Source organism: Coenobita brevimanus, chromosome 87 (assembly GCF_032717465.1).
Source record: "Coenobita brevimanus isolate Jiangsu-jjx chromosome 87, ASM3271746v2, whole genome shotgun sequence".
In the NCBI taxonomy this organism is placed as follows: Eukaryota; Metazoa; Arthropoda; class Malacostraca; order Decapoda; family Coenobitidae; genus Coenobita; species Coenobita brevimanus.
The window spans coordinates 5,470,329-5,486,684 of NC_137040.1; the positions used below are offsets into that span (position 1 = coordinate 5,470,329).

General features: G+C 44.3%; 1 protein-coding gene across 1 annotated transcript in view; it reads right to left on the reverse strand.

The window, feature by feature from the left end:
* The window catches only part of LOC145410970 (uncharacterized), a 46,266-nt gene extending 31,684 nt beyond the window's left edge, over positions 1–14,582 (reverse strand). Inside the window, exon 1 of the mRNA XM_080281025.1 lies at positions 14,433–14,582. Coding sequence (XP_080137151.1) covers positions 14,433–14,582 — 150 coding nt within the window. The remainder of the gene's footprint in view (positions 1–14,432) is intronic.
* Between the last annotated feature and the right edge of the window lie 1,774 nt (positions 14,583–16,356).

Here is a 16,356-nt window from a genome sequence, read left to right on the forward strand (position 1 = left end):
TTTTACCTATTTTTCTCCCCACCTCCTCTCTCTCCCCATCTTTACCTCCCTTCCCTCTTCCTTCCCACTAATCTTATCATTCCCGGTTCTTCCGCCTCCCTCCTTCCTCTTCCATCTCACTCTCCTACCCTTATCCCTCTACTTTTCCTCTTCATTTCCTCATTTTCATCTCTTCTCACTCTTCCCTCTCTATCTCTTCTTCCATCCCACATTCTTCAAAACTTCCCTTGTCCTCCCACTCTCTCTCTTCCTCCTTTCATCGTTCCTCATGCATCCTATTTCCTTTCCTCCCTATACCTCCCTCATTTCCCCCTCCCCTCCTTCTCTCTAGTTCTCTTCCTTCCTCCAGCTCCCTTCCCATCTCTCCCTTACTTCATGTCTCTCCACCCCCTCACCTCTCCCTCTCTCATTCCATCCATCTTCTTCCTCATCTTTCCCTTCTCCCCCACCCCACCTCCTCACCTATTTCTCGCTCTCTCCTATCTCTACCTCACTCCTTCCCTTTCCCACCTCTCCATTCTTTCATCTCTACCTCCCTCTCTCTCCATCCCCGTCCCTCTCTCCCTCCCAACCCCCTCCATCCATATCGCTCCTCCTTCTCCCCTTCCCCCCTTCGTTCTCTCAGCCCTGCCCCTCTCATGGCCTATAATTAAACCATAACCAGGAAAGCACCAAGTATTAGGAAAACAATCCTGTTCAGGCCCTTCCCATCTCAAGCCATACGCGCGCGCGAGCACAACACACACACACACACACACACACACACACACACACACACACACACACACACACACACACACATCCAGTCTGCCAAATACGTACACAGGTAAACATGGCTATTAATGATTACAGGCCCCATTGTACACATTAAAATGATCCTCACGTACACGCACACACAGGTAGTAACGCACATGAGTAGACAGAAACCCGCACAGGTATGGATCACTTACATGGCCTACCCACGCGCACACAGGTATAAACGAGCGTGTGCACATTCACTCACACTTACATACACACATACACAGGTAACAACGTACACAGCAACCTCACGAGCGCACATACAGTATACACACAGGAATAAATGGACGCAGCCTCCTTCCCTCACACACTCTCTCTCTCTCTCTTTCTCACACACACACACATACACGCACACACACACACACACACACATACACACACACACACACACACACACACACACACACACACACACACACACACACACACACACACACACACACACACACACACACACACACACACACACACACACACACACACATGCATACACGCACACATTTTCATACACACACACACACACACACACACAACTGCAATCCACTGCACCCCCTCCCATACACACACGGCACTACCCTTCACCCCCATACAGATCACACACACACACAGGGCGAACCAAGACCTGAGCACAACTTTCCCATCTCATTTCGTCTCGCTTTCCACTCTCTTTAGTCCTGCCTCAAGATTCGCCGATTAATTCTTGGATAATTGAGCACTTCTTTGCAAATTAGATATGCAAGGCCCACCTGTCGCCTCGTTGCAACATGAAAAGGCGCCGATGTTGCTGAGGGGTCGTGCAATTGCAAGTGATAGAGAGAGAGAGAGAGAGAGAGAGAGAGAGAGAGAGAGAGAGAGAGAGAGAATTAATTGCGAGACTTACTCTATAATTACAGCTTAAGAAAGAAAATGTGTGTGTGTGTGTGTGTGTGTGTGTGTGTGTGTGTGTGTGTGTGTGAGAGAGAGAGAGAGAGAGAGAGAGAGAGAGAGAGAGAGAGAGAGGACTGTTTCCTTCTCTCTCTCCCTCTCTCACTCTCTGTGAGCCACAATGCGTCCATAAGTCACCAGGGTTGGCAAAGAGGCCTAACCCACACACACACACACACACACACACACACACACACACACACACACTCAAGCTCTAGTCAGCTATATAACAGACTTCCTCATTCTGTCTTTCCTACGACCTCCACTCAGCTATGTAACAGGCTTCCTCATTATGTCTTTCCCTCTGCCTACGACCTCCACTCTTTCATACGTTATTTATCTAGGCACCTCTGACTGAAACTATTCCTGATTTTAATCCTATTGTTTAACCTCTTTTAGAAGGGATGGTTTTTGAGGAATTTCAGTCTCACTTTTTTCATATAGTCTCACAAGGAATATAGAAAATCAAGGAGACAGTGAAAAAATATAGCAAATGCATATCCTCTCTCCTAAAACATACAAACACGTATACAGGCATGCACTTTAAAATAAAACCCACACAAACAGACCTAAAACGCAGGTACAAAAGTCAACATGCCATCCAGGCCCAACTCCAACACACACACACATACACACACGTACGTTCCCAAACTCTCTCTCTCTCTCTCTCTCTCTCTCTCTCTCTCTCTCTCTCACCGCCCGCTGACTGAGGGATGGGGCCGGGACCACACTCCAGACCTGATACATTGGCCAAAATTATTAGCCTACATCTCGCACGGGGTTAAGAGGCCAGCCGAGAGAGAGAGAGAGAGAGAGAGAGAGAGAGAGAGAGAGAGAGAGAGAGAGAGAGAGAGAGAGAGAGAAATGTAAGGAAAAATAGCAGGAATCTCTAAGTGTAATGATGGAGAGAGAAAAAATATATCGAAAAAGAATTTGGAAGAAATGGCTGGAGTCTTAAAATATAGTTACTGAATTATACTCACAAGCTAACAGCAAGGACAACGCAGCTAAAAAAAAACAGAAAAAAAAAAAATGGCTTGACGGAAAAGTAATGAGTGAAATATATTGAATGGTTAGGACAAAGAGAAATATAAAGATGTAGGAGAAATATATTAACTTTGTAAATGTAGTGACTGAAATAAAAGCTAATTGAGGACGAAGAAATATATAATAAATAATGTGTTCTGAAATGGCTTTAGTTTACGAAGTCATGACTGAAACAATACTTTTTAAAACTGAAAGAAAATATAGGAATTATTGGTGTGTGTAATGTAATATTTAAAGAGACAGCAAATATTAATGAAAAAGAAAGCGATGAAATTTTATATACAAACAGGTAGACGTTTTAACAGTTGTAATATGCAAATATAATGAATTTAATGATAAACATTAAGAAAAATGTGTGAATTCATGTTCTAAGTAGGCTGCTGGAAATTGTTTTTAAAATAATATGAAGAAAAATGCCTAAAGTGGTGAAGGCAATGCTTAAAACAAAAGAAATTAAATAAGACAGAAGCAAAGCAAAGAGAAGCTGTAGGACACATCATTAAAAAAAAAGAAAAAAAGTGTGCACAGAAGTTAGACGTAACGTACAGAATATGTGATGAAGAAGGAAAATTCTGCACATAGTGTTTGAAGGTAAGAGCCAAAAACGTAAAATGGGAGAGAGAGAGAGAGAGAGAGAGAGAGAGAGAGAGAGAGAGAGAGAGAGAGAGAGAGAGAGAGAGAGAGAGAGAGAGAGAGAGAGAGAGAGAGAGAGAGAGAGAGAGAGAGAGAGAGAGAGAGAGAGAGAGAGAGAGAGAGAGAGAGAGAGAGAGAGAGAGAGAGAGAGAGATTAATGTGGGGCAATGTCCTTACTGGGCATCAGAAAAAAATAACACGAAGAGACAAGAATGAATAAAAAATGCATAAATAAATAAACAAACAAATAAATAAATAATATACATAAATAAATAAAATGTTCTATGATGAAATGTCCTCTGCTAATAATTTTGGGGAAAAGAAAGAAGTGAAAGAAAAATATATCCTGAAATAATGCCATCAGAGGAAATTTCTAAATCCTGTTTTATATATCATCCAGTCCTTCTTCGCCCCATCAGGAGCGTAGGGGCCCAGGGCTAGTCGAATCAGTCTGGACAATTCAGGCAAGGGTGGCCAAACGCCCTCGCTAGTGAGTGGCCTAATGTGAGCAATAAACTCCAGCCAGGCCTCAGATGGAAACCCTTATGTGCCCATCCGGTTGGAGCGCCGTACCCCACTAGACCACCAAGCATGAGAGAGAGACGAGAGACAAAGGCGAAGAAAACGTTGAAAAAAAAATGATCTAAGAGGTAAGAAGAGGAAAACAATAAAGAGGAAAAGCTGTACAAATCAATGGTGTGCCTCAGTGAATGTCATGATTGAAGTAAAGAAAATGGAATAAAAAAAGGTGAAAACTTTCGTAAATTATTCCATCGTTTGTTTCCACTGGTAGGCGACAGGAAAATAAAGATAATGAGAAAAAATTAGGACAACAAAGGAAAATACATACTAAAGAACGCGTAAATAATAAAAAAAAAAGACATAATGAAACAGTCATATATCAAACTCCGTCGATATTTAGATTATTTATGTCGTAGAGAGAAAATATAAATATAAAAATTAAAAAAAAATAGAATAAAAAATAAAGAAGACGGAATATACCAAGATACAAATATTTTCGTAAATGTTTCAGTTGCTCATTTCGTAATATCAAATACGGAGAGTAAAATCTAATAAAGAAACCTAAGTACTGTTAAACTGTGTACCAAAATGTTTCGATCCTTCTCGCTGCTTTATTACGAGGAAAAGCCGAGTCTGTGAAAAATGCATCCCCTTCCCAAAATAGGAAAACAGAGAAAATTGAAATACCTCTAATTTCCACGCAGAGAGAGAGAGAGAGAGAGAGAGAGAGAGAGAGAGAGAGAGAGAGAGAGAGAGAGAGATGCTATAACAATTCTTTCAATACTTTATATAAGAAACAAATACAACGTTACCAGACTGATGCGGGACCATCAGGGTGGTAATACGGGGCTTCGTGAAGGTCTACAGGAGTGATGTACCTCGCGTCCGAAATGTGTTGGTGAGAGACAGACGGACAGGGCCGCCCTAAGAGAGACTTCCACATCGGAAAAGCTCCCAACCCACAGAAGAAACAAGGAAAAGCAAGACATTCTGATAAGGCAAGGAGGAGTGGGGAATGGGCAAGAGGGAGGGGAGAAAGCAATTTAGGGAGGAAGGGGTGAGGGCAAGAGATAGAGAGAGAGAGAGAGAGTGAGGTTAAGAAAGGGAAATGGGCAGCAGAAGGCAAGCGATTGGAGAGGGCACGAAAATGTGGTAGGACAAAAAACGAATGAGAAAGATGTAGGCAAAAGAGGGGTGAGGGCAAGAAAGGGGTGAAGGCAAGAAAGGGGTGAGGGCAAGAGAGGGATGAAGGTAAGTGAAGCGTAATGTCAAGAGAGGTTGAGGGCAAGAGAAGTGCAAGAGCAAGAGGAGGATGAGGGCAAGAGAGGGGCTAGGGCAAGAGAGAGATGAGGACAAGAGAAGGGTGAGAAGAAGAGAAGGATGAGGGCAATAGGGGGCGTTGGCAAGAGAAAGGTAAGGGCAAGAGAGGAGGGGTGGACAAGAGGGAGGTGAGGACAAGAGAAAGAGGCGAGGGCAAGAGAGAGAGAGAGGCCAGGGCAAGAGAGGGCAAGAGGGAGTGCAACTCACTAGTCAACAATGCAAGGCGTGTGTGTGTTCACCTTGCAATTCGTCAAGGTCCTTACTTACGGCTGTCCCTTACACCTCTCCCACCATCCCCACCACCATCACTATCACCATCACTGCTAAAACTATCACCAGTCACTATCACCACCACCATTACCATTATCACCACCATCAATACTACCATCATTACCATCACTACCATCGCCAGCACTGCTATAACTATCAATTATATTAACTCTCCCCATCCCAAGAACCATCAATATTTCCGTTGTTGTTAGGGCACAGGTAAGCACTCTAGCAGATAGGAGTGTCTTCCAAATAAAGTCGAAAAACTGAAAGCCAATATCAGTAATCCTCTAATTTGAGATGTTAAAAATGCTGAATGGTAAAAGCAGAAAGAAAAAATTGAGTCAGGCTTCCCGAGATGGCCAGTTGTGTACGTGTAGGATTGAGAATACGGTTTAAGTCTTCTGCTGTAAAGGAAAAAGTTATTCAGTCTTGCAGAGTATAAATAGATAGATAGGTAGACAGATAGATAGGTAGATATATAGATAAAGAGAGAAGAAGATGAGGGAGAAAAGAGAGAGAAATAGAGGTAGGTAGGTAAGCAAAGGCGGGGAGAGGCAAGGAGTGGTGTGTGTGCGGGTTGTGTCCTCTGGTCGTACGATAATTTGTTTTCCGTCGTTATCAGTGGGGTTTAGTTAACACCCTAGCGGCGACCTTGAGCATACCCCAGCCCTGCCCAGTCCAGCCCACACAGCCTCCCTACCCAGCCACTCCTAGCAAACTGCCTTCCCCATCCAGACTATACAGCATATCCCGCGTATACACCTAGCAGATATTCCTGGGTTTCATTCATATTTTTCTGCCTCTGTGTGACGTCTTTTAGTCTTCGTAACTTAAACTAACTAAATTTACCTTAACCTAAACTAGCCAAAATTACTTTAACATACAAGAATCTAACTTACTCCTAAATTAGCCTAACTCACCTTAACCTAAACTAAACTAAACTAATCGTGCTTCCTCCCCTTTTCTCCAAGTAATTTCAGTATTCGTTACTTACCCTAATCACATCTAATCTATCCATTCAAACCTCCGTCCCAGTCGAAACCATAGGACGTTTTCCTCATAGGCTATTCTTAGCAAATGTTTTAGAGGTTCACTTATTTTCTTCTAACCTTGTCTGACACCTAACCTACCCTGTCCTAACCTCACTTCACCTAACCTAGCAAACTCCCTTCGCAGTTCCCCAAAGCTACCCATCATTTTCCAGAATTCCTTGTAAATATTCCAGAGTTGCATATCTCGCATTTATTTAAGTATATGTAACCTAACCAAACCTAACCTACCTAGCTTCCTTATTCATCCATTTAGTCACACTTGCGTCTTGCTTTGTACTCCTTGCAAATATTTAAGTTTCCTTTATTCTTCATTATTTCTGAGTTTTCTTACTGTGACGCGTTTTATTGCAATTTCAACTCTCCAAACGTAAAATAACCTGTGTGACGCCTTGCCGGAGATGTTAGCCAGTTTCATAGTCTTCTCAGTTACACCTGGCTATCTTTCTTCCCACTTCCTCACAAGTTCACTGTGGCATCTCCTTTATTACGCCTCCTTTCGGTTCACTTCATTTATATCAGTTTAAGTTCAACCTACAAATTTCGTCTAACCTAATAGTTTAATATAATAGCCTTACATAACGTCATCTTACTTAATCAGTCCCCGTTGTCTAGTACTTTTAGTGTGGTATCGTCTAAAAAGCCTATTTTAAATTCATTACACTTATATCTGTAACTATTTCATCTTCAAAATTCATCAAACCTTTCCTGACTCACCCTGACCTAACATTAACTTTCCTTCACAGATCATTTTCATTTTCACTTCTGTGTAGCATTATTTGTATGTAGCGACTGTGTGTGTGTGTGTGTGTGTGTGTGTGTGTGTGTGTTTTACTTATCCCATTTACATCCATCCCAGCCTAACCTTCACAGCTGATCTGAACCTAACCCAACCGTTCCTTCCTTCCCATGTCATCTCCATCGTACGTTCACCTTGGCATCCACTTCCACGCTTCCTTCACAGTTCATCCCGTTTGTACGTCTATCTCAGTGATCATCTCAACTCCTAATCTAATCAGCCATAACTTAACCTAACCTACCCCTTTTCTTAGCTCATCCTTATATTAGGTTCTCAGCATCGCCTTCCAAGCTTCATTTCCAGTTCATTCTGCTTACATCAGACCCAGTTTAATATTCAAAGATGACCTAATACAACCTCACATAACATGACCTACTAACTTAACTTTTCCTGCCATTCCAGCTCATCTTCATTTTACGTTCCCCTCAGCATCGCCCTCCAAGCTTCCTTTCCAACTCAGCCCCACTTACATCCGTCCCTGCGTGGCCAGCACAGATCACCCAGCCACCCTATAATTTGAGCCCTCATCCAGTCACTTTACAGCCCTCTCAACTCAGGCCCTCCCAACCCTTTCTAGTCCACCGCCCAGTCCTTTAAGATTAATCCAGTGCAGTCTCTCGCGTGCCACCCTCCCTATCTTCTACCTCCCCCCTCTCTCTCTCTCCTCGGGTCCCTCCACCCTCTCCCAACCACCCAGCACTTCTCTCACTCCTTCCTTATCTCCCCCATCCCCCTACCCACCACTTCCCCCTCACCCAACACCACCACGCAAGACTCCTCGACTCCGACTTCCCCCATCCGCAGTTCTCTCCTTCCCATACCTCGCCCCCCCCCTTCTCTCTCTCTCTCTCTCTCTCTCTCTCTCTCTCTCTCTCTCTCTCTCTCTCTCTCTCCTAATAGCCAACGTTACTTCTCATTTAAGCTCCCACACTCAGCATCATTATCATTCTTTCTTCTCCCCACACTACCCACCTGTCCTCTTCTCTTCATAGCCAACACCATTCCACTCATTCTTCCACACTATGCACAGCCCTCCTTATCTCCTTACTTGTCATCTCTTCTCTTGCACATTCTCTCTCTCACACACCACGTCTTTATTCTCCCACACTGCATGCTAATCCCCTTCCACTCCCATGCTCTTCACATTTTCTCCTCTCTTTTCTCTTCCCTTCTCTTCCATGTTCCTTCTCCCATATCATTATTCTTTCATATTTCATCACTTCGACTATCTCTTCTCTTCCATATTATCTGTCCCACATAATTCATCCTAGACCCTCCTACACCATGCACTATTCACTCTTCTCCTCTCTCACATTAAACTGTTATCTCCTCTCCTCTTCCTTATTCCCTCTCCCACATCACTTCTATTTCACACTCACTCTGCTCACCATTCCCCTTCTCTCCCCTCCCACAATGCACTCAGCAATAATCTACTAAGCTATAATCTCTTCTCTTCCATACCCCAAACACGTTCCACTCCCTCCTTTTGTTCCTGCCCCATCCCACCCACTTCACTCTCACTCTCATTGCCTCTCCCACACCCCTACCTCTCCCGTCGCACACTCCCACCTCACGCACTATCCTCCTCTTTCCTCCACCCTAAACACTCCTCCCTCCTCCCTCTTTCCTCCCTCCCCATACTCCCTGCCTCCACCAACACTCCCTCTCCCCTCCACCGACACTCTCCCTCCCCTTCTCCACAGCAAATTGAGCCTCCCTGTTTCTTTCCTTTTCCATCCACTGTCCTTTTTCCCACCTTCCCCCATCCAAACCACACATATCCTCTGCCTACATAGATAAGGGTAAGGTTGGGTAAGAGCTGGGTACAATAGCGGCAGATGAATAAGTACGAGTAAAGAATGAAAATTCATAAAAGAGGGCGATCAGAACAGAGGAGAAAGACGTGAAGACTAGTAAATGTACATGAACGTAGTAAGAAAGATTGGTGAATGAGGATGGTGAGACTGATTTTCTAAGTTGTCAGGCTGGGTGAAGATGTTTAGAGTACGGCTGAGAGCAAGTAGGTGAAAGTGTGAGGAAAAACGAACGTGTATGAGCATGGGTGGCTTTATGCACAGTCATTTGAGTGTTAGGTGAAGTTTACAACAATGGAAACAAGTTGTAGTGTGAATGGATGAAAGCACACCAGAACCTGCTTAGTATGGCGGCACCTGACTGGTATAGGTTCACTGATTGCAAGGATACATGAGCTATATCAATGGCAATGCAGTGTTGGTCGAAAAATGGTGACTGAGGAAAGTAAATAAACAGCCGACGTGTAAGAATTTGGAAACCTTGTTATGACGAGTAATTGGAAGTGTGATCTATTTTCGAGAGGCACTCTGATGATAGTTCTATTGTGTTGTGTTATTCTGTACCTGTGCCTGTGGGGCAAGGATGGTGCGGGCATGGACAAGGTTGGTATTTATGTGGACAATGAAGATGCGACTGATGATGATGCGAGTGTGGGTGAGGTTAAGAATGTGGGAGTGTAGTGTTGGTCCAGGTGTGGGGGGTCATGGGTAGGTGTGGATGGATGGTGTGGGTGGAGATGAGTGTGGATAAGGATGGGTGTAAGTGGTGTGGGTGGGATTGGATGGAATGGGTGTGGGTCAGTCTACATGGTATGGACGCGAGTATGGACTGTATGGGTGTGGATGGGCGTAGATGAGATGGTTGTGGATGGCTGTAGATAGTATGGATGTGGATATGGGAGTAGATGATATGGGTGTGGTTGTGGATGGGTGTAAATGGGTGATGGTGGGGGTATGGACTGTTTGGGTGTAGATGGGTATGAATGGAACGGTTGTAGGTTAGGGTGGGTGTTCAGTGTAGGGGTATGGGTGTAGACGGTATGATAGTTGATGTGGATATGGATGAGGGTGAGGGTGGTGTGGATGTAGGTGTAAGTGACCGTGAAGATGATGGTGAAGGTGGGTATGGATGAAGATGTGGGTGCGGGTGAGTGAGGGTTTGAGAGTGGGTGTAAAAGTGGGTGTGAGTGTGGGATTGAGTGTGGGTGAGGGTTAGGGTGGATATGGATGTAGTTGTGGTTTGTATCAAGGCATGAGTATAGATGGGTGTGGATGGGTGGGTGAGGGGGTGGACGAGGATGGATGAGGGTGAGGGTGTGGTTAAGGGTGGGTATGGGTGTGCGTGTATATTGTATCAAGGTGTGGGTGTGGACGGGTGAGGATGGTACGGGTGTGGGTGTAGGTGCGGGTGCGGGCAAGCGTAACCGTGGTCAATTCTCCGGCCCCGTGGTGTCTTAGTGAAGGCCGTGTGTGTGTGTGTGTGTGTGTGTGTGTGTGTGTGTGTGTGTGTGTGTTACGTATAAGTGCGTGTGTATGTGTTGCATGTATTCGCATATGTGTCTATATGTGTATACGTGTTTTAGCATATAACAGTATGTGTCTGTGTGTATGCAGGGATTTGCATTCTCTCTCTCTCTCTCTCTCTCTCTCTCTCTCTGTATATATATATATATATATATATATATATATATATATATATATGTGTGTGTGTGTGTGTGTGTGTGTGTGTGTGTGTGTGTACGTAACCGGCTGTGTGCGTTCGTTTTTGTGTTCACATGTACGTAATAGTTTTTGTATGCACCTGAGTATGCAGTTTTTTGTGTGCCACTTACTGTGCGGCAAAGCGTGTGTGCGGGTATGTCTGTCACCTCCGTGTGTGTGTGTGTGTGTGTGTGTGTGTGTGTAACCAACCGCCCATGAGTATGAGTGTAACCGTCACTGCCCAGTTGTGTGTACGAGTGTGTATGTAAATTTGCAGACTTGTGTTTTTAAGGTGACCTTGTGTGCGTGTGTGCATGTAAGTAGTCTTTCCAAATGAAATAATGGATGTGATGGTGGTGGTGATAATGGTGACGGTGATGGTGATGCTGGTGATGGAAATAAAATCATGACTGTTGTTGTTGTTGCACTGACGATGATGATGATGATGATGATAGAAGTAAAATAATGGTGATGGTTGTGGTCATAATTGATGATGATGATGATGATGATGATGATGGAAATAAAATAACTGTGGTGGTGGTGGTGGTGATTATGATGATGATGATGATGATGTTATTGAAGCTAATGATGATGAGGAAGAGTATGATGAGGATAATGTTGACGATGAAATATTTGCTTACAGTCCCAAATATCTGTATACCATTGTGCGGGTACCCAATGACTGTCTATCTATTATTTAGCTGTCAATCAGTCAATCTATCTATCAGTCTATCTTTCATTCTATCTGTTTATCTATCTAACTACTCCAATCCCACTCATTTACCTCTCCATTACAAGGTTTCTCTCCTAAGCCAAGAAAAACTCTCCTTCGGTATCAAGCAATATTATTTTCTTGGTACAATGAAGATTTTTTTTGTAATTAGTACGAGGTGTCTTTTTAATATGCAGAATATGAGTATAATCGTCAGGTTGTGGTAAGAATAACTGGAAGAAGAAGAGAAGAAGAAGAAAATGAAGAAGAAGGCGAAGAAGAAGATAGAAGAAGAAGAAGAAGAGAAGGATGAGGAGGATGAGGATGAGAATGACTGATGATGATGATGATGATGATGATGATGATGATGATGATGGTGATGATGATGATGATGATGATGATGATGATAATGATGATGATGATGATGAGGAGGAGGAGGAGGAGGAAGAGGAAGAAGATGAAGAAGAAGAGGAGGAGGAGAAGGAGGAAGAGGAGGAAGAAGGGGAGGAGGAGGAGAAGGAGGAGGAGGAGGAGGAGGAGGAGGAAGAAGAAGAAATACAACAACAGCAACAATAAAAATAATAAAAAACGAAGTAACACGCGTCACTCCCATACACGGTACCTGGAATCTCACGACACACACACACAAAAAAAAAATAGACAGACAGACAGACAGACAGACAGAAAGGTAGACAGACAGATAGATAGACTGATATAGAGATAGAAAGGATCGGTTGCTGAGAGAGAGAGAGAGAGAGAGAGAGAGAGAGAGAGAGAGAGAGAGAGAACGTTTACACCTTCCCTACACTGCCGTTTTGCACTCGATATATTAACACCAACATATTTTCTACACGCTAAATAATACCCAAACAAAACAATATTAAAAATGCAAGTGCAAAAAAGAGAACAAATTAGGCAAAAAAGAAAATACTGGGTGAGCCTTCTAAGCCCACATGGCCCCTTCCAGCCTGGCAACAACGCATTCGCATCTTCAGGACATATTCTCTTGGGCTTTCCTTCGTACCTCTTGTTTTTGTTGTTGTTGTTGTTGTTGTTACTGTTGTTGGCTCATCTGACACGTGAACCCAGTGAACTGTGGGATTAAGCTGCCTTTTTCCGGCATCCTCCTCCAGGGGATTGTAAAGGAACTGAGGGAGGTTTGTATAACCGGGTAGCGGAGCCGCCCAGTTATATCAGTGCCACTGCATGAAGGCATCCCTTTTCAGCACCCGTAGTACTTGTTCCCATTATCATATCTTCATATAAGGAAAACATCAATATTCACTTGTATATTATATAAGCAGTCTTTGTTGACATTAAAAGAGATACAAATTATTTCAACGAGAATATTTAACCTCTTAGGCCCGGTGACGTACTTCCTTAGCTGATGAAATCATCTCGAATAATGAAGATGACATCAACAGAAAAAGTTACTGGGCTGCAGGGGTTAAAGCACAATGTAAAAAAAATAAGGAAGAGGTGATAGGGAGCCTCGTGGGACATGGCCCTTTGAGTACAAAACTGACTTGAGAGTTTAGTTATCGCCAAGAAATTAATATCTTTCACTAACACAAATTATTTTTGATGGGCACACATTTATCCCACACGTCTGTTCATAAACACGCGTCTACCCTTCATTAACACACATCTGTCCCTCGCTAATACACATCTAACATTCATAAACACACTATGTTCATCATTAACACACATCTATCCTTCATTAACACACATCTATCCTTCATTAACACTCATCTATCCTTCACTATCACACATCTATCCTTCACTAACACACATCTATCCTTCATTAACACTCATCTGTCCTTCACTAACACACATTTATCCTTCACTAACATACATCTGTCCGTCATTAATATACTGTACATCAATCCTTCACTAATATACATCAGTCCTTCACTAACACATCTTTCTTTCACTGGCAGATCTATCCTTCGCTAACACGCCTCTGTCTCCATTACAAACACTTGTCGTTTAATAACAAACACCCACATATCCATTAAATGTAGCCTCTCCAGTTCGAAAAATCTCTCTCAAAGTGAGTAAAATTATTTGGGAGTATAAAAGAAGAAAGTCAAAAAGACATAATAGAACTGATCCTTTCAATAACACACCTGTGCGTCATTAACACATACATCTGTCCTTTTATGACACCCCTGTCCTTTAAAAACACTCTTCTCTTTCATCGCTATACATCTACACTGTACATCTTTCACTTACTGCATTGATTCTTTCATACTGCATTACACAAGTGCTACTGCATGTCCCAGAGCTGTCCTCCACAGCCGCACATTTGCTTTTCAGAACATTTGCCTACTCCACACCTATTTTCTGCTTGTAGGCACTTTCTTACCACAAGCCACCTATCTCACAGAATCACACAAATATCTCCTAACATTCCACAACTGCTGTCAATGACTTGTGTGTTCGTTATTTACTCTATAATACTCTATGCACGAAGGTAAGTACACCTATATCATTGCACGACACGTGTGAACTCTCGCAACACGTCATACATGTCATCGCACGCGCAGTCCATTTAATGCTGTGATCCGTAAAGCACGTGCAGCCTAACATCAAGTGATTCATCAGTGTATGGCGGCCACTGCAGCACGTGCGTGGCCACACCACGAATACCATCCTTGTTGCAGGCCTCACAACACGTGCCCTCACCCAGCACGGGACGGGGCGGGGCGGGGCGGCCATCCATCACGTGCCCCGCCCCGCCATACATCAGGGGCCAGGGGGCCCTTCACCCAGCCCAATGGGAGGCTGCCACGAGGGCCTACCTGCCCCTGTGGCTGCCCAGGGCTGCGGTCACTCACTTGCGGGGTCGGTGTGGTGCGGGTGGCGGCGGCTGCAGGTGGTGGGCTGCAGCGTTGCAGAGGCTGGCCGGCGAGGTGCGTGGTAGCCGAGAATTCCCAGTATAATGTATGTACAAGGGACAACGGAGACACGGCGCCCCTCCTCCTCATGACTCCTCCCTTCTGGTGCTGCCGCCACCGCCATTGGCCAGCCCTGTGCACTGGCCCCGCCCCGCGCCGCTTGCACCGCCCGGGATTGGTGAGGGGGGATGACGTGGCTCAACAGTAGCTACTATTGGTAGCTCAATGACCCATCATCGTCATGGTGGCGTTATGCATCTCATGATAGGAGCCAGCAACTAGGACCCCCTCATGTCTCCATGGGCCCCACGGGACACCAGCTTCCCTGGCGTCCCGGCCGACCCGATGCTGCCTAGCGGCCCGGGTGGCGCCGTGACCGTGGCCGTGGCCAGGAACCCAGCCCGTCATGGTCTGGTGCAGTGTCATGTGTCAGCACGGCATTTATGTCAGCCTCTGCGTGGCCCCGCACTGGCCCCGCACTGCTGATCATGGCACAAGCAGTGAGGCGGGGCCTGCTAGTGGTGTAATCGAAAACAGACTCGGCCCGCAACTGAGAGGTGCCGGGGTGGATTCTTGAGCTGACCACGAACTAGACAGGGACCTGGAACTAAAATCGACGGTTGCGTATTGCAATCTTGGGAAATATTTGTTGGGTCCTACCTAGAGAATGAGTCAGGTGAGAGAGGCGTTTAAAACTACACCACACTGCACCACAACACGACACACACACACCACACCACACCACTGCACCTGACACGGGCTGAGGGCAGGGAGGAAGGCCACTGGGACTATATAATTAATGGCAGGGTCACTGGCCGCGGTACACTGATGGCTTAAGAAATAAAGTACTATTGTGAAAGGCTTTAGGCATGTGCACGGTACATGGGTGACAGCTTACACACACACACACACACACACACACACACACTCTCTCTCTCTCTCTCTCTCTCTCTCTTACGGCGACCACCTCACTCACCACTGCATACGTTTTGATATTCACGGAAACTCTTAGCTATGATCAGTTCTTTATCGTAAGCTGAGCCTATTATTAGCCTACGTGAGGAAAGCGGAAGGAGAAATGCAACCTTTTTTTTTTTTTTATCTTTAGACTTTTTTTACGTAATTCTTGCAATCTCCAGACGATTTTATTCAGTTTACGAGACTTTTCAAACTACAGAGGTAGTTTGTAGCTTTCACTGGGGAATTCAGTACAAATGGTCTACTCTCTAAGATAAGACTGAAAGGCAAGAAATAAACTAGTGGAATACGCCTCCTGATGCAAATGATTTACATATATTTCTTATAACAAAAGTTTATGTTTTGCAGAAGGCACACGAAACGGTGTGTGGAGAATCATCCTGCGTCTCTTGGTCTTACTACAAAAAAAAGTTTCTTAGTTGTGAAAGGAAAATTATCGTAACAAGAAACAGTTAGAGTCTCTCAATATCTCTTACTGGCTATTCCTATAAAATCATTCTAAGTTACAACAAAAAAAATCTTGAATTCTTTTGTGAATCTTGGGCCTGGTTTTAGCGAAGGAACGGTGACACGACAGGTATGTGACACGTAGCACTGGGAAGGTGTGATGGCGACATGCAACACCCCACTGCACACCACAACTTATTAGCGGCACTGAGCACTTTTTCTGTCTCATAATATGTCCTCCTGGTATGATTTAGCGCTCTCCCGAACCTGTTTCCCAATGCGTTACATCTATAATACATGGAGGTTGTAAGAAATAAAGCACCCTGTAGGAAAGGAGATCAAAGCGAAGGTAAATATATGTAAATAAAACTTGATTTCTATTACCTGGGGTACAGATAAAAAAAAATCATTCTTCGATAAAACAGGGCAGTGCTTTTAG